We start from the raw sequence: 19,619 nt of genomic DNA on the forward strand, positions 1-19,619 counted from the left end.
TGTGTGTTTTCTGATCAATGGGATATAAACAACCATCAAGATCAACGTTATTTTCCTCAAGTGAAAACTAATCAGATTTATTTGATTTGTCATTGGTACAATTAACCCTGTGTCACAGTAAGAATTCCAGAGAGATGTTTCCTCATTTCTTTCCTGATCCAACAAATCCCATTTATGTAAAGGATAACAAAGTTTCTCTCTATATAAAGAAATCTGTCAACTGTATGCCAATAATTCCACAACAGTCAGTAAAAACAGTAACAGTATTTTTGTACACCAGTTTGTTTAATTTTAACTTCAGCTCATTGCAACAGAAAATGGCCCCTATATCATCAGACTTCCCATATGTAGGATATTTCCTTTAAGATCTGATACTGGAGTATAAGAAGAATATTCAATTTTATTGTGAAGAGAGACTACTTGCAGAGTTTTATCGAAATTATTTATTGTCATTATTTTGATTAAAACTTTTTGACGGTACATACTTAGGTTGGGACACACATTTTACTGTCCAAAAGTTATTTCACTGATAAAATTATGTCTGTCACATACATTCTTTATGTTGTATGCATTATTTGCAGTTGTTGATGCCACTTTCAAGCAAGTAGAAAAAAAAAACTTGACTGTCACAATGTGGAGGCAACCAGACAATGGAGTTTTATCCTTCAGATCTTACCCTGACAAGGCTCCCACTGAAGTAAAGGGAAGGTTTTTTTGCCTGAATAAGGACTGGAGCAACCTTCAGAGGTCCAAGTGCACAAAACAAATATGTTTAACAAAATATAAAAATCCACAACATGTCAAGCTTCTTAAATACGCATGTTCATAACCACTGTTACTCTCCTTTGGTTTACAAGAAATTCTTGCTTCTCTCAAGGTGACTAGGGAGCAGGAATTATGTAAACAAATAAGTAACCTACTCTTTCAGGTAAAAATCCATTCGTCACTTTACTGAAAACAGACATGCAGTGAGTGACCTGGCAACTTGGAACTGGCAAGTCTGCATATTTTTAGATCAGCAAGACATTGCTGAAGTCTGATATAAATTTTAATGATGAAACAGTCAGGAATGGATGCTCCCCAAGTACTATGTTAAATGGTTTCTAAAATGTTTAAATATGCAGAACAATTACACCACCCACAATTGTGTCTTACTGACCTCTACGTTCATACTGATTTAGCAGGCTTAAGATACATGAAATGATCCTGTGCCATTCAGTTATGTAGCTGGTTAAATAAAAAAAGTTCTCATCTTTTAAAAATAATTATTGAACACATGATTTGGAAAGTAATTTCATTAACAGAAAAGTCAATACTTGTAAGGCAGCAAAGAGTTAGATGTAATTGTTTACATTCAGAAGAGTACTTTACAAAAAAGGCAGTCCACAAAATTTAGTGGAAGGATGATGTGTTTTATGTTGGCAAGATTTTGTATTCATGATAATTTTTATGATGGAGAAGAAAATGCAAAAGTCTGCATCACAGCAGCTGTAGAGTTTTTCCTTTGTTGTAATTCACGATGAGGAGCACATTCCCTGTTTTTCCAAGATAAAGATATTTAGTTCTTCTTTTCCATCCTACCAAGAAAAACAGGAGGATTCAGTGAAGGTCTTAGTATTTAATTACAATTATTGACTAATGCTTGAACATACTGTAAAAATCAAAGGTTGGGTATGAAAAAGACTTACTAAATTATCTGGTTTATCACCTTACCACAACAAAACCGGTCCCTAAACTTTCCTGTTTTGTGCAGTTTAGTTTTAAGTGTCCCAAAAGATGGGAGTTCCTAAACTATCGTGTCAGCGTGTGGGGAGGCAATGAAATGTTCAGCATTTGCTTTGCTTTTCTGCAATTTGTTTCCTGGGAAGCCTTCTTCTCAGCAGCTGCTCTCTGTGACCGAGATTAACAACTAGCAATGGGATGTTACCGCAGAAGGCACCAACAATAACTAGCAGCTAATAGTCATTGCTGATTATAGAAGATGAAAAACTGCAATGCTTCTAATCTGAATTCACGTACACAGAACATCCCTAGCATATGTCAGTTTGTTATCCCTTCCCCACATGGATTTTAAAATTCACTCACTTGAATTTCATCAGTCGTCCTCCTTGGATTAGCTGTGCGATTTCATTAGTGAAGTGACATGCAAACAGAAGCCAGTTTCTTGGCTGTACCTTGTAGGCAAATCTCATAAAAGTCAAAGAGTAACAACACAGTGCTGTAAAACAGAGTCAACATAGTGTCAGTGGTAGAGTCCAAGTTTAAGGCCAGAAGGAACCACCATATAATATAGTCTGGATATTGCAGGCCACAACCATCACCCACACACTAAACCCAACAATTAAATGTAGACCAAAGTATTACAGCCCACTGGAGACTAGACTATTATAAGCCACAGGAAGAGAATAGGAAGGACCAAAGTGCACCAATGCCCAAGGCCTCTGCAGTGGCAGGAAAACAATTAAGTGAGATAACCCAGATAATCCTGGCAAGTGACCTGCACCCACATGCTGTAGAGGAAGGCAAAACCAAAGAACCAACCAAACTAAAAAACCCCACAAAAAACCCATCACTGGCTTATGTTTAAAATATTACGTGGTAAGTTTCTCAAACTTCTATTTGTTAAGACACCATTTCATGCAATCAATACTAATTTTATGGCAAACCACTATTTAGCAACTACTGAATGCATTTCTCCTTTACTATGGCAGCACCTCAACAGACGCAAACAATTCTATAAGTTGTCTGTTTTGCTTGGATCCAAACACAGAGTTGCAATAGCTGTGGCTCTCTGAATCCCTCAGTGGCTTCCTATAACCACACACAAGTTACCAAAGCATCTTCAGTTCAGTGTCCAAATCCATCTCCCATTGCCGCCAATATTGATTCCAATGGGAGCTGGATCATGCCCTAAATAAATAAGGCCCTCTCACAAAGTTGAATCTATTGGCACATTCCTAGCAAGAACCTTCTTTAAAATATAATTCCTACCATATTTAAGTATAGTTCTTGCTAGGAAAGGACTAACAGTATTTTTAAAAGCAACTAACGCTCCCCTTGTTAAAAAAAAACAAAACAAAAACTCCATTTTCCAAAATAGACAACTTACAAGAGAAAGTCTAACTTAAGGTAGGCACACAAATGATTAATAATTTTAATCTGCAGTTAAGTGCTCTTAGTGTAAGGGAGTAGAAAATTTAAATCCAAGGAAAATATATTTTTGCTGTAGTGTAAGCTTTCAGTTTTTGATGGAAATTCAGATGCAAGAAAATCTTTTGTGAGCCTTAGTGAAACAGCTCTGTGGTAATAGGACAACAGACCTTGTCTCAGAAGAGAAAGCCTTATATTTTATGAGAATCGTTTGCATTTCTGGCAGAAAGAATTTTCATTTTGCACAAAATGAAAGCAACTCATTCAAACTTATAGCAAAAATTATGCTTTGTGGAGAGAAATACTCACCTACTAACCTTTGTAATAGTGCTGAAGGATGACTGCAGCATCAAACATTATAAATAAAACTATTTCTTAACAGTCATATAACCTTCTGCTTGTAAACAGGTACTAAGTTGAAACTGAACTAGCTAACTAAACATTGTGTTGTAGTATACATATATTTGATGGAGCAAAGTTCTTTCGCAAAAATCTTTGAAGTGTTGTGCAATTTCACTATTTAAAAATCCTCCCAAAACCAAAATGGATGTTTAAGCTTTCATCCCATTTGGAATGTACTATTTCACTATATGGAGAAGATGGTTAGTTTCAACATTGGCCTGAAACATGTATTTTACCTGTGCAACACTTACCAAAAAGAAGACCTTGCAAAACAGGTACAGTAAATGCAATAAAATTTTAAGCACCCAGCATCAGCTATATCAGGGGCGGGCAAATTTTTTGGCCTGAGAGCTGCTTCGGGTTTTGGAAATTGTATGAAGGGGCGGTTAGGGGAGGCTGTGCCTCCCGGCCCGGCCCCCACTTCTCGCCCCTTGACGCCCCCCCATCCAACCCCCCTGCTCCCTGTCCCCTTACCGCCCCCGAAACCCCCACCCAACTGCCCCCCACCGTCCCATCCAACCCCTCCTCTCATTCCTAACTGCCCCCTGGGGACCCCAGCCGCATCCAACCACCCCTTCTCCCTGTCCCTGGAACTCCTGCCCCTGACTGCCTGTCGCTGCCCCATCCAACCCCCCTCTCCTTCCTGACTGTCCCCCCCCCCGACCCCTGCCCCCATTCAACCCCCATTCCCTGCCCTCTGACTGCCCCTTCCCCATCCACCCCCCCCCGGACCACCCTAAACCCCTCAGCCCCCTGACCACGCTTCCTGGCAGCGCTACAACCGCGCTGGCCAGCTAGAGCCAGCCATGCACCGCGCACCAAAGAGCGCTGGGTCAGGCCGGGCTTTGCAGCTGCGCTGACTCAGGAGCCAGCCCCACCGCCCAGAGCATTGCGCCCTCGGTGCAGGGAACTGAGGCTGTGGGGGAGGGAGAATAGCGGGGGAGGGGCTGGGGGCTAACCTCCCAGGCCAGGAGCTCAGGGGCTGGGCAGGAGGGTCCAGCGGGCCATAGTTTGCCCACCTCTGAGCTATATAGTAAGGGCACTCTAAAGGCTGAACAAAGTTAGTTCAAAATATCCCTTTTCATTAGTTGCATAGGACAAAGCAGTTCCACTGTGAAGATGGAAAGGAAGTGATGTGTTTTATTTATCAATTTCTGCAGCATAGGCTAGATTAAAAGTGGCAATTTCCTTTTGTGAGACATCTAAAAACACAGAATCAGGCCCCACTGGGATTCACAAAACCCCCACTCAGCTGCCCCTGGTTGCTGTAGGCACCTAAACTTGCTCAGCACCTAAGTTTTTGCAGTAAAAATTTCCTAGGCACTTATGTTTTTGCCACTGAGCATGAGCACAGCAGACCCATGCCAGGCATCTGGCTGCCTAAGCCCCAGAGCAATTCACCAACCGCAGGAAGATAGGCATTCCTCTGCCTAACTTGCCTGCAGGGCCCAATCTGATGCATTCACAGCTTGCACGCTGGCTTAAACCCCTATAGGTGATCTTACATAAATCCCTGCTCCACCTGAGGAGGAGAAGTGATTTGAGCAGGGATTTGCGAACTCTCAGGTGAGTGCCCTAAGCACTGGGCTATGGGATATTCTGATATGGGACTCCCTGAGGCTACGTCTATGCTTTGAGCTAGAGGTGAAAGTCCCAGCTCCAGTGAAAATACTTGTGTCAGCTCTCATCAAGCTAGTGTGCTAAAGATAGTGTAGCCATGGTAGCATGGAAAGCAGCAACATGGGCTAGCAGCCCTGAATACAAAGCTGTCAGACCCTGTGGATAAGTACTTGGGGCACCTAGCCCATGCCAACACTCGCTGCTGTCCATGGTACCATGGCTACACTATCTTTAGCACACAAGTACGTCCACTGGAGCTGGGACTCACACCCCTAGCTCAAAGCATAGCCCAAGCCTTAGGGAGTCCCATATCAGAATATCCCATAGCCCAGTGGTTAGGGCACTCACATGAGAGGTGTCAGAGTCCAGTTCAAGTCCCTTCTCCCCCTCACTTGCAAGGGGGATTTGAAGCAGGGGGTCTCCCACATCACAGGTGAGTACCTGAACCACTGGACTAAAAGAAGGGACATAATTTGCGATGGAGCAAGGGGAGCAGTTCTCTCCCAACCCTGAGATCTCGCAGAATGCAATATAATCACACAACCTTCTATATGTTAAACAGTCTCCCCCTCCCCAAATTTTTTCTGAAATGACACCACAGGCTAAAAGTTATAAGAGAGGTCCTTCTCCTCTGCCTTTCTCCCCCATCTTCTTGCTAAACAGGCACCTAGCACCAAGAGAGGGTTTGCAGTGGAGAATCCCAATCAGAGGGAAGCACCTATCCCAGACTTCAAGCACCTGTCTCAGAGTACACACCTCTCAGTTTGGCATCTCCCATTGGCTAGCTTAGGCAACGACTCACCTAGCATGCTGGTTTTTGTGAATCCCTTTTTAAGGCATCTCTCTGTCCCTATTCATTGTATAGGGAGCCAAGGTGCTGAACTCAGACTTTGTGAATCTTAGTGATTTTGTAAGTGCCTAAACATTAATCAGGGCAATGCTCAGCATCACCACGCCCAAGTTCTTTTGTGCATGTAGCTCCACGTTTTGTAATTTTAAAAGAGGCTTGCTAGTCAAGCCCCTATTGGGATTTATACTACATTATTTCCTTTATCAAGGGCAAGTTCTGCTCATCTTACTCAAGTACTCAGACTTCAGTTGGAACACTTATGTATAAGGAGACTGAGTTCTCTGCAATGTTTAGAGGGCTAATAAAAAAATGTTGGTTTTAGTTTTCAACAGGAGTCTTATGGCCTAGTCAGCTGACAGATATACATAAATTCTGTATATCAGGGACCAAATCCAGTCACTTAGAAAAAGAGGAACTCGAGAGGTTAAAAAAATTCTCACTGCCAGTGCAGTTTTATTTTAAAAGCAAGTCACATTTTTCATCCTGTGTATGTAATTTTCTCTGTTTATATTTTAATACCTCAATTATCCACAAGCAGAAGAGAAAATTAACTGCCAAAAAATACAAATGATGATTTATGCTCTTGACACAGTGTGAATTTTTGCTGTGCAAGAAATAGGCTTGCTAGAGAAGATCTTAAAGTTTTGTTCTGGATGAAATTTGAAAAAGGTTTCAGAAAATTTCACTATATTGCATGTGAATGCCATATAAGAAAAAAATGGTATACTGTATTTTCCTGTCTGGATGTGCCTCACTTTGGTTGAGCTGAGCAGTTGATCACTGAAGCGTATTTCATAGCTTGCACAGAACAAAGCAGTGTTTATGTTAGTAACAATGCCAAAGGGGTCTTCCATCTCAGTAAGCAATATTGGCCATCTTGAGCGCAATATTCAATAGACAGTGACTCAATTATCCAATAATACTTGTTTGAAGCAATCAGATTAAATGGGCAGAAGTCAGATGTTTTGTTATAATAAGCACACGTTTTTGCTTTGTGGGAATTTGCTCAAAAGACTATTGAACAAATTAAGTGGCTATACTTTGGCTAATGTAAATGTCATTATGTAAGTAAGAGCTGTATATTAAACTTAAAGGATTTTTGTTTGGTTTTATTTTTATCATGCAACAAGAAAGGAAATCCAATATATCAGAAGGAAAGCAGACACTAGGGCAAAGTGTCCAGGAAAAGTACATTCCAGGAAAAACAAGCGTTTAAATGAAACCACTCTTGCATTTCCAAGCAGCAAAACTTCTGAACAGAATGCAGAGCGAATGAACGGTAAGGAGTAGTTTTAAAGAGTGATTGTAACTCCCTTGCATTTGTAGAAAACCTTCTAATAGACAGTTACTCTCTAAAGGCAATTTAATTCTGTTACTAAGGGTGCAGGCAGCTTCAGAAGACATTTCCTTTCAAAGTTCTCCAGTTGGCAAGTATTATAAACTTAAATCCCATACCACACAGAAGCAGCATCAGTGAGAGCTCTGGTACAAGAGGGAGACAGTAACAAGTTAACACTGGAAATAAGTTAGGAAAATGTTCAGGAACTAACATTATACAGTAGTAGACAAAGAGGATTAAATTTTCTAAAGCAACTACTGATTTTGAATGCCCAAACTTGAGACATTTTTCAGAGCTCCCCCCCAAATCTACACTAATTACAGAGTATCCACCCTCTGGAAAAAAAATCTGCCCTCTTTAAGATGTTTCAAGTTGGGCACCTCAAAAGAAAAAGAAAAAAAGTACCCAGAAGTTACTAGTTACTTTTTAAAACTTACATCCACAGTATTTTAAATGCAACAAGAGAGTTTACAGATGTGTTAAACTAAAATTAGTGGTTGAAGTGTAGCGTTTGGAAAGTTTTTTATGGACTTGGAAGTAGTTTGACATTTTAAGTCTGTCCCAATTTCAACCCTGTTTCTTACCAAATGTCATTCGGCCACTAATGATCTCTGGAGATTTCTTCATGTCATTAATAGCAGCAATAGGGAGTCCCCAGTTGGCTACCGGTCCCCAAAAGTGCTGTAAATAAAGTGGAAGGAAGCAAAGAGTTTATCCTCTAATTTTGAAAGATTTCATATTTTTCTACTAACATCTACATGTTATTCTTAGATTTTTTTAAGAGAGGAAGTTCTGGAAGAGTAGTAGTGTGTTATAGCTTCCTTTCAAATTGGAATAGAGACAGCTTTCAAGCACACTTAAGTGGAAGGGAAAAAAAACCACTTGTCAAATAAGGGTCTCCTCCTTTCCACTGCAGGGAAAAATCCTCCCGACTTTCCCAAACCCATGTAGATGGGTTTGGCATAGTTTGTCCTATGGGGGACAAGGACAGAACACACCATTCTTCCCAGGCTGTCAAGTGGCAACAGAACCCACTCTGTGGTCACTACTGTAACCTGAGTTTATGCTAGAGTCTACAGACAACTTATGCAAACAAATAGTGCATCTTGTTCATACAAGAAATTCTCCAAACCACTATTCAATATGAAGGCAGGAAAAAAAACCTCAGTGCAAAATACCTCAGTGAATAACTTAAGGGGGCATTCCAGGATTATGCTGCAGGCTAGATTGCTCCCAACAAGCATACCTGAGCTCTTGGCAATCATGCCACATTGTGGAAGCTGTTGGGCAATAACCACCTTTTGTTTAGGTAAATGAGAACAGTTAAATGCTCTTTGTTTAGGGATAGCTGAAGCAATGGAAAACCACTGCCCAAAGACTAGACAACATACAAGTCTCGGCTGTGTCCGAGCCATTTGGTTCAAGGAGTTTCCTGGGGGTCTGATAAGTCAAACCCTCATCCCTGCTTTTAGTTCCAACTGTGTATCCATGCGTGTGCATGAGAAAAGAAAGAAGAAACACCACAGAAACAGAGAAATGGAAGCAAAAAACCCAGATAAGAACTTAGAGCATGATCTTAATAAGAGAGAGAAAGCTTTGGGGCAGAGTGCTGGCTGAAAGAGGCTTGGAACTGTGAGCACAGAAACGGTGACCTGTGTTCAGGGAAACAGGATTTTATGTACGTTCTATGTAAATAGAAATGATTGCATCAAATAAATACCTATCAGGAATTTCTCCTCCTAACAAAAACTATGCACAAGACCAGCAAATTGGCTAACTTCTAAGGCCATTAGGATACCTATTTGCAAGTGAAAGCTGGAATTCTTTGCAGCCAGTTAACACCACTTTTGCATCTATTTTAATATTAACGTTATACATATTCCAGTGATTCAGAACAAGGGAGCATATTGGGGGAGAGAAGCAGGGGGAAAATGGGTTCTTCACCTGTAATTTTAGTTCTTCTGCGGAAGGCCATCCAATGGTCTGGACAGGAGCTTGTGGATTTTACGTGTGCGCTCCACTAGAATAGAGACAGCTTTGCTTCCACCCCCAACTCAAAGGAAGGAAGATAGAATCTAAACTGCCTCTACTGTGGCGGAATAAGCAGATCTAACTCATTAGTAGTGTTCAGACTAGTGGATGCCCACATATGAGAAAAGAGGTAGAAAGCTTATAAAAAACAGCTAAAATAACCCCCATGATCAGTTTTGCTGAGTTAAGTGCTGTTTTGCAGCAAGGTTGGCAATTTTATCTCACCTAACAGTGAGAAGTGACCTCATGTGTTTAAGGTCACAAGGCTAAACACCACAAAGTAACACTGTCAAAAATGACCTAAGTGCCTGACAATGGGACTTGGAGGCTTCTGAAAATTTTATCCGAACAGTTTAGTTTAAGAAGTTTAAATAGTGTGACAATTTACTTGTGAAGGACAGTACAAGACTAGAGAAGTTATAAAAACTTTCATTTCTACTACTGACAATGTGGAAGAACATGAAAGTTGATAGGGAAAGAAAATGCATGAGGAATCACTAATTAAAATCTAACCAATCCATTACTACTCACAATCCCATAAAACAAGAACATTCTGAGTTATGGTATTTCATTTGTACATTAATGACAATGTCTAGGTGAAGGCATATGTGGTTTAGGGACACCTACTACTCAGACACCAAAGTAAGTTAACATATGCTATAATAGCTAGAATCACAGCAGCAGAAATTCAGTAACAGTGATCTGTTATGGGGGGGGGGGGACGGGACTTGTATATAACCAAGTTATTTTAATAGTTTCAATGTTCTGTTTAAAACTACAGTTTTTTTGTGTGACTGCAGGTACGTTCTAGCCCACATCCTAACTAAGGGTACATCTTCACTACCCGCCAGATCGGCGGGTAGCGATCTATCAGGGATTGATTTATCGCGTCTCGTCTAGACACGATAAATCGATCCCCGAATCGATGCCTGTACTTCACCTCAGCAGGAAGAGTAAGCGGAGTCGACGGGTGAGCTGCTGCGGTCGACTCGCCGCCATGAGGACAGCCAGGTAAGTCCTGGTAAGAACCCCCCACCGCAGCGTAACCCAGGCCTAACTTTCTGTTGCTAATGCATCACTTTAAGCAAATTCTGAGTGTAACCGCAATTGCACATACATTGTCAAAAATACCATTTTAAGTACCTCTATAGTTTTCTCTGGATTCATTTAAAATAGTGGAATTTAGTGTTTGAGAACTGACACAATGACAGCACTGGAAAGTGGCTGTCCATCTACCCTCAAAACAGTTTTAGCTTTAGGAGACTTAATGCTAGCTTCTTGTTCTGGGGGGTAGTTTATGTTCATTCAGCATCTGACAAAGCCCTGGCTGGGATGATTTAATTGGGGATTGGTCCTGCTTTGAGCAGGGGGTTGGACTAGATGACCTCCTGAGGTCCCTTCCAACCCTGATATTCTATGATTCCTTATTAGACTGCCTACAAAAGATATTAAGTCCGATGATTATTGTGACATGGGGGTGTTCATTAGAAATGAAAGTCAGAGTTCACTCAACTTGTTTCATATAAATCACTAATCTGCCATTAAATAGTAACTATCAATCACTACTGATCTGGACCACATTTGAAATGGAGACCAAGATGTAAAAGGCTCCACAATCCCCTTTCCAATCCCGTCAGCCATTCAGTCCGACTCCCTCAGTTTTATGTTTTTCCATCTAGAAAGTAAGAGGATTCAATAGAAATGTAATAAAGTGCAACTTCACATGTACAGGCTGTTTTCAGTCTACATGGGAAATAGACTAGGATAGCCTTCTATGTCAGCCATAGTACAGAACTAACCAAGTACACTGAATCCCACAATATAGTGACCCATGATTTCCAGAGTCAGTAATGGAGATAACTGGACCATTAGAGACAGTCTAAAGTGAAAGCTGTAGGACTGTGCTGTTTACTGTCTGAAGTAAACACAGTTAAAAATAAAACATTCAATTAATCTAGCAACAACACATGACTGTGTAGTAGTCAGAGATGGAACTCTAAATCAATCCCATGCCCCTAGCAAACAGTGACTGAGGAGCTGTGAAGGAAACCCATATCTTTCCGAAGTGATTCCTTAGCTGCTTTAGTCCTCCTTAGATGAGGGGATTGTTAGCCTGATACCTCTCTACTCCCATGTGTGAGCACAAATTTTATTAACTCACCAGTCCTGAAGGTTAGTAATGCACTTCCTTAGACTGAGTCAGGTCAGTTCATAACAATGTTAGTACAGCAAGATTACAAATGGCTGAAATGAAGTAGAAAAAGCTTTTTCTTACCGTACTATGTTGTCAGCGTTCATTATGGTTCACCATTCAGATGATGCATGAAAGAGGAGCAGAAAAGAGTTAGTTTCCTTCAAATTACTGATCTTGAGTGGAAGACATAAGTTATGGTGCAGCAATTTCTCTCAATTAAGTATCAGAGGGGTAGCCGTGTTTGCCGCTTTTACAGATCCAGACTAAGTCTTTAAGGTGCCACAGGACTCTTTGCCGCTTTCTCAATTAAGTTATTATACTAAAACCAAAAACATTTAACACTTGTCTTGATATAATACAAAATTTTACCTTCTAAATAGTCTTTTCTCTCATCTAATGTACTAAGGTGAGATCCTGGTCCCACTGTAGCAAGTGGGAGTTTTGCCATGGACTTCAATGGGGCCAGGATTCCACCTCTAGTGTTTTTTTTAAGATCAAGAGGGTGTCAAAAGCCTAACTGAGCTCTAAAAGTAATGTGGCCGGCTGTCTCTTCCATCTAACTACAAACTAAGAAAAAAATATAATGATGTGTAGGGTTTTATTCCTGGTGAAGTCATACAAGCAGTAATTAATGTAAATCACAAAAGAAGTTGCATTTGCTTTTGATAAAGAAACCAAGAATCAAATTTACCCTCTAGTTCATGGAAAGTTGCCAATGAGGATTTCACTGTTACAATGCTTAGGAGACCCAACCTTAAAAACACCGTTATATTGTACATTATCTCCATGCTGACAAACTTCAACGGCTTGACACACAAAACACTTAATTGAAGTCTATTATACCCATATACTACAGTATGATATGGTTGGGTCAATGCTAGCTGCTGACACATATTTGGGACTGTCTGCTGCTACAAGATACAGGGTGAACATAAAAGGGCAAAACCAAATATGCATTAGAAATTGCCATGCATTATCTTGAGATGCACAAATTTTACCCTAATCAATCCCACAATTCTGTACTCTTACATTAGAGTCTGTATGGTAAGAAGTTTCTGAAGACATTACTCTTATTAGTTTGAGACACTGTCTAGATGCAATAGCTTACCATAGGTATGTGCATGACCAACATGTACCCCTGCATATCTAAGTTATCAGCCTCTACTTTTAAATGCATATTCAGTAGAACCACCAAAGGCATGTTTTCACTATTATTTCTAGTGTTCTTCCATTTTGTAACCATGCTTACTGGGGGATTCAAGATGCTGCAGGTGGACTTCTTTGGGTATGCCCCACAAGTAACTTATTATTGGGCTGCTGAGTATACAAGGTTTTTTAAAATATGACATGAGAGAATGCTTCATTAACACCTTAGACTGTTTTTAGTAAGCTCCATTTTAGTACATGTGACAAGTTTGTTGGCTTCATGACTGTGTAACTTACGTGTTTTCCCCACTGGTCTGCATAATCTATAGTCATTGAGCCAATCTCCACTTGACTCCACCGAAGAGCAGTTACATCAGGATGAATCTAGTCCATTTTTTGATGGTTGCAGTGATGGCAGGAAGTGCCATTTTCATGAAAACAGTTACAATGTATGTTTAGCTATGTTTGTGGAAACAGTGCTAGTCAAGCCAGCTAAAACAACTCTCAGACTTAAGTCCATATTCTAATGGAAGTTTAATGCCAATTAAATTCAGTCTGAAACAGGGTCTAAAATACTGTTGTTATTTTAACAGTAGAACTCACAACCTGTCCAGATGGGGGAGATTCTTTTTCCCCCAACCAAATCCTTTTTGCTCATCTGCCCTTGGGACAGCTACCACTGTGGGAGGAATATGAAAAACCAAGGTTACACAAACTCCTCCTTCAAAAGCAAACGCATATTTAGCCCAGTGCTTTGCAGCCAAGAACAGATCAGTTTCACCAACAGATGTTGTAATCTCTCCATTCTTAGATGTATTAGACTGCAATATATGTTTGTTCCTGAAGTATAATGGCTCTATCCTCAGTTAGCCATCTCCACAAAGGTAAGTGCAACCCTTCAAAAGCAGAGCCCCTCTCCTCCTGAGAGAGAACGATATGGTTAGTCACAATATGTCAGGCTTAGGGCTTGTCTACACTGGCAATGTACAGCGCTGCAACTTTCTTGCTCAGGGGTGTGAAAAAAACACCCCGCTGAGCGCAGCGAGTTTCAGTGCTGTAAAGCGCCAGTGTAGACTGTGCACCAATGCTGGGAGCCGTGCTCCTAGCACTGGTAGCTATGCCCCTTGTGGAGGTGTTTTTTTGGTTTTTGTTTTTTTAAGAGCACTGGGAGAGCTCTCTCCCAGCGCTCTGCTGCGACCATTCAAGCCACAGTTAAAGCGCAGCATTGCCAGTGTAGACTAGCCCTTAGAAATCCCTAAAAGGAGCAGCTAGGAATCTAAGGGCTAGTCTACCTGAACAATTAGAGCATGGCAAGCTGTGGTGGGAATCTACCTTGCACCAGTGGTTGATGAATTAACTGTCCTGCTGATGTGCATTAACAGTTTGTTAAGATGCTCCCAACTAGTCCCATTTCAAAGGGGACTATCTCAAAGCGCTCGATTAACACATATCAGCAGGACAATTAAATCATGAGCCACTGGTGCAAGGTAGAGTAATACTCCATCTTGCCATGCTCTAATTGTTCAGGTAGACAAGCCCTACATTAAAATCAACATGGTAGCCAGGGCAATTTAGAGCACTAGCAACGGGTGCATTTTGTAAGACTGGCAAGCAGTCAGGCACATTCTGTACTAGCTTAAGCTTCCTCAAGGTTTCAGGTATATTACAGTGAACTAGTCAAGGTGACAGAGGCATGAAATGACTATAGCAAGCATCCACATTCACCAGCAACTGTCACAATTGCCTTGGCCAAGCATAGATGGAAAATGTGTCATTTCCTCCTCCCCCCCCCGGTGGGTCATTTGTGAGCCATGGTGACCCATGAGACCAAAGTCAGGAAAGAGGGTATTTTAGTGGCCACTTTATCAATCATGAATAATAGTGTATTACAACCAATGGTGCTCTGCGGGCCTTTAATGGTGCCTCACATTGAGCTGTCCTGAGTTGTAGATGAGGCCCAGGTACACTTCAGAAAGTGGCTCTCAACTGGCACCCCTCAGAGGGTCAACAGGAATTATGATGATTGGTGTCCATTGTGGGTTTTTAGACTCTGGGATTTGATTTACATGCATGAAATTCCCTTCATTAGTACCTTACTATTTACACAAAAGGTTCTTGTTATAACCAGATCTCGTCTGGTCTAACGGTGAGTCTGTCCTCTTTCAGCTCTGGCATGAAAGATGGTCAAGATAAAGGCTTCAGTGGTAGTATTTGATGGGTGAAACCCACTCAAGACTTATGCTTCATGTAAGTCACAATTCAGTGGAATAATAAGGCTTGAGTGGAACTTAACTGATGCATGAGCATTGTGCTGGCCTTTGACGAAGGAGGGACGTTAACCACGACATTAAAAAAAATGTAGGGTAAAAAACTGATGGTCAATTGTGTACATATAGTTGGACATACGGGCATTTAGATTCCTATTTAATAATCATTTCAGAGAAACCAGAACTTAAGGGTTGTTACAGCATCTGTTGAATCAACTGATTACATACTTAGAACACAGTTTAATAGAATGATTTGTTATATTACAGTATTTAGAATCAACATCTATCTTGAGACATAGGAGGCACTAAGTTTGTCTATCAAAAGTGAATTGTGGGTATAAGATTCGAAAAAACCCACTATGAATTTAAACATGTTACCCATTAAAAGAGCCTGACTTAAAATGCATTTACGGATGCACTTTGAAGACTTGCAAAGTTGTTGTCTCAGTCATAATTCATCTAAATACCCCGTGATATGTTGCTATCCCTGTAAGAGGAGGGTAGATTGGCTTTCCTGGAGAAGGTTACCTATTTGGGAAAGGACAAGCCTACAATAAGGAGCCTAGGAAGACAACACAATTGGAAGGTATGATTTTTCCTGTGTCATGGCTAAAATGGAGATTTTTGGCTGGTATCCTTTGAGTCTTTGCAATTCTTCAACTTCAATCTTTGGAATCAAGATCACAGTTACGGGCTCCCAGTAAGACAAGAAACTGTGTTCATACAAAGTGGAGCTTATAAATACACACTGGACAAAATAATCAACTTAAAAAAAGATTTCTAGTACACTAAAACTGTAAAAATCTAACAGATGATAATTCAGTAAGAGATAGGATCGAATAAGTACGTACGTAGAAAGCAACGCCATGAAACCAGAGCCCTTTGAAACATTAAAGAAATTAAGATTTGGAACAATATGGTATCCTGTTTAGCAAGTTCCTTCCAGACTGGTAAGCCTTTAAAATAACTGAAGGAGAAAAAAAGCCAAACAAAAAAAACCCCAGCCGTCTTTTCTGCAAAAAAATGTTCCCACATCATGGAATGTGGTATGGGTAATGTTCTTAAGGTGGGATGACTGATCACAATATCTGCCTGTTTTGTCCATTAAAAAAGAAATTAGATCAGTGTTTTATTAGATATGTACATGACAGACATTTACATTATATATATGCTCCAGCTCCAAGTTCAGTTATGTTATAACTAGAACAACTGGACACTTCCAACTTCACAGGATAGTGTTAAATGAAATATATTGTCCTGAAAACCTTTAGAGTCCTTGAGTTATTTCTAGCCATACCTACATGTCTGCTCCGATTTTTCCTACTCTCCCTCATTTTGCTTCGACTCAAATCTTCTCATTGTTGTCTTGGAATCCTTCATGTCTTCACACTTTTCATCGATCCTTTCTGTCTGAGCTTGCTTCAGCAGGTGCCAAATCTCCTTTTCTGACAGACTTCTCCCACAAAGCCTAAATTTTGATTACTACAAGATTTCTCCACCAAAGCTTGCACTATCTCCTGAATACTATGCTTGCTTGTGTCTATACTAGACAGAAAGTTCCTCTGAGCAACAATTATGTTGTCTTTTGTGTTTGCTCAACACCAAGCACCATTAGTGTTGAGAAAATACTATAAGCAGAGCTGGTTCCTGAGTTAAGATGGCCTGACACTTACCATTATACAACTCTGTTTTCACTTACTTATAACTTTGCCAAACAAATAATTTGGGCTGAAATTTCCTCTGGTCTTTGTGTGCCTCAAATGGACAAAAGATTATTATTTTTTAAATATTTTAAGTCAAAATAGTTCAGTATTTCTGAAAATAAGATTAATAGGGAAAATATTCCACTGTTTTGCCAACGTTAAAAAAATTCTTACAACCATTTTGTTGATAAGCTCTAGCACCTCCATGCTTTCTTACAAGAATCTGAAATTTGGCAGGGAATGGCAGGGTTGCCTTGATGTAAGGGATCTATGCCCTATGCTGTCCCCATGAAAATTCGCTCAAATTTGGCCAAGTTATGAGCCTCTGAAAAAAACAAACAAAAAAAAAAAACACAGTTCACATATGCTCAGTAGAGACTTGTTAGATTCTGGGAGTTAAATGCTCTGAAGACTCCATTTTTACTAGCCAGGCTCCACCCCAGAACTGCAGGGGCTGAGCAGGACCTCCCGGAAATTGCTCCTCACAGCTGCTGTAGGCCCCTGTGGCACTAGACACAAGAATTGGAGTTCAAGACGACTCCTTCCTGTAAATTCAGCTGGCAACAGGCAATGAAGAGAACGAAGCCACTCTATTTGGGTACTGAGCAGCTACAAGAGGAACAGGCTGGGCACACAAGAGTCTAACCATAACATTCCCCTCCAGAACCTGAAACTGAACCTATGAAAGCGAAGTGTCTACATTCCTCGGCTGTCACCAAATAGCTGAGCAATGACGTGAGCTGTAGCTCACGAAAGCTTATGCTCAAATAAATTGGTTAGTCTCTAAGGTGCCACAAGTACTCCTTTTCTTTTTGCGAATACAGACTAACACAGCTGCTACTCTGAAACCAGGCAAAGTGTGTAATTCACCACTTCTAGTGGTTGGTCCATATAGGTATAGGCTGTTTAGCATCTAACAGTTACTTCTACTACTTGAGCTGATAAGAGTATGCAATCAGGGGTGCTGGAACATTTTTTATAGTGGGGGTACTGTAGGTCACTGAACCACACTGTAAATCCTGTAAATAATGGAATCCACTTCAAGTCAGGGGGTCCTGCAGCACACTCTACACCTCTTGTTCCAGCCCCTATGTATGTAATGTGGCTCTAAAGATCCAAACCCTATTGACAACCCAAGCTGGGGATGAATATGGTTCCAGCTGTTGGAAGGTTTTTTCTTTAAAGATAGGAAATTATACACAAAAACCAATATTATAAAAACATTAATTTTGCAAAGTCAATCACTCAAAATTCAAGAAATGCCTTAAGATTGCCAGTAAAAGTTATTTGGCCCCTTTATGCTTCTATAATTAGAGCCTGCATCATAATGTACAAGCATATACCATTTTTGCCTTGTAAAACTGACATGACAGTTTACCTGCCCTGGCACAGATGCTACAAACCCCGTCTTATCCACGATGAGGACAGTAATAATTAAATTGCCCATCCATTAAAAAAGGTAAGCAGAACGTCGCAAGGTTTCTGTGGCCTGTTTTCATAGTATACTTGGTGCTCCTCTGAGCGTTGCACGGCTCAAATTACAACAGATTTACACACGCGAAAACGGAGCAAGGCGCTGCGGTTGCCTCCTGTGAGCGACACGACGCGCACTGCGCTTCGCAAACTTATGTAAACGAGGAGGCCAGTCGCGAACTGCGATTGACCCGTGGACAGCAGCGAATCAGGGCCACAGGCCGACGGTACGGCAGCGACGCCGGCCCGGCGGGAAGGGGTTTCTCGGCGGCTGTGGGAACACCGCCGCCTTGACCCAACCTCGCGGCGCCAACGGCAGTTACTGCGCGCGCGCCGCCAGCCCTCCCCTCTCCTGCCCCGCCCAGCCGGCTCGTCCCGGGACCGCTCCCTCGCTTCGGCGGCCGCCACCGCGCGGCCGAACAGCCCCCCCCTCGCACGGCGGCGCTGCGGCACGAGCCGCTCGTGAGAGCCAGAGTGCGAGCGCGCAGGGACCCAGCCGGGCCAGTCGAAGGGCCGGTTAAACGGCCCACAACAGCCCCCGCGCGCGGCAGGGGGGGGCGGGGCGGACAGTCGCCGGGCAGAGCCGCGCCCAGCCGGCCCCCGCCGCTCTCACCTCATCAGATAGTCCCTGAAGTCCTTGCTGCGCACATAGTCCGCGGCCTTGCGGGCCAGCACCCCCGCCATGGCGGCAGGGGGTATCGGGCACCGGGCGGGGAAGGAGGCAGGGAGCGCGGCGACTACCCCACTCGCTCCGCGTCCCCAACTCCAATGACACCTGCCCCCAGCACCTGGGTCAAACCGGCTCCGCGCGACGCCTCTCGGCTATCGCTTTACGGCAGCGCCACCGCCTCCGTCGCCATGGCGCTCTGGCCGGTCATTGGCCCCGACCGCCCCGCCCCCTACCCTGCCTCAGATGGGGGGGAGGCGAGCGGCCGCGTAAAGTAGCGCGGCGGGAGGAGGGAACGTTACGTCGTAAAAGCTCAAAGACAAATGCTAAGGAGCTGGTGTCGCCCGCGGAGACGAAAGCGGCGGGTTTGTGAGTCGCTATTGGCTGCTGGCTTCTCCGGTCTTCTGCCCGCCTCTTGACTTGCTGTGTCAAGGGCACTTGCAGCGGCTGCTGCTGTAAGCGGGGCTGTGGCTGCGCGGGGAGCGCGCTCCCGCCTACAGATAACGGTGCCCGTCCAGCCTGGGAGAGGCAGAGGGGCGATTGACCCCCACAAGGCCTGCCTGCCTGCCAGCGTGTTACCTCTTCATCCCTGATCCTGCCTGAAAAGTCATAATCCGTTGCATAGATAACGTAGCCTTTGCTCAGGAATTATGGTGATGGTGGAAAATTGTGAAGTCTGGTTGCCTTTAGACACACAGCCTGCTAGCCGCGGTTTACAACACAGCAGAGGAAAAGCAGTATTGTGAGCTCTCTTGATTTTGTCCTAAATTTTGGGAT

At 42.4% G+C, this 19,619-nt stretch overlaps 1 protein-coding gene across 1 annotated transcript; it reads right to left on the bottom strand.

Moving 5' to 3' along the window:
* Nucleotides 1-266: 266 nt before the first annotated feature.
* MPC1 (mitochondrial pyruvate carrier 1) lies at nucleotides 267-19,143 on the bottom strand. The gene is made up of 5 exons (XM_084624410.1): nucleotides 18,789-19,143; nucleotides 11,668-11,671; nucleotides 7,946-8,042; nucleotides 2,086-2,218; nucleotides 267-1,577 (listed from the first exon to the last, which is right to left on the bottom strand). The coding sequence occupies exons 1-5, from the start codon at nucleotides 18,857-18,859 to the stop codon at nucleotides 1,559-1,561; spliced, it is 324 nt and encodes a 107-aa protein (XP_084480536.1). The 5' UTR covers nucleotides 18,860-19,143; the 3' UTR covers nucleotides 267-1,558.
* Between the last annotated feature and the right edge of the window lie 476 nt (nucleotides 19,144-19,619).

Source organism: Lepidochelys olivacea (genome assembly GCF_965140295.1).
Source record: "Lepidochelys olivacea isolate rLepOli2 genome assembly, chromosome: 3".
Taxonomy (NCBI): Eukaryota; Metazoa; Chordata; order Testudines; family Cheloniidae; genus Lepidochelys; species Lepidochelys olivacea.

What these genes read in the sequence shown, in the direction of transcription:
- MPC1 (XM_084624410.1), bottom strand. Translation starts at nt 18,859, where the DNA reads ATGGCGGGGGTGCTGGCCCGCAAGGCCGCGGACTATGTGCGCAGCAAG. An exon ending in TAGTGGCCGAATGACATTTG is followed by an intron (nt 2,219 to 7,945) that starts GTAAGAAACAGG and finishes TCTGTTTTACAG; the next exon opens with CACTGTGTTGTTACTCTTTG.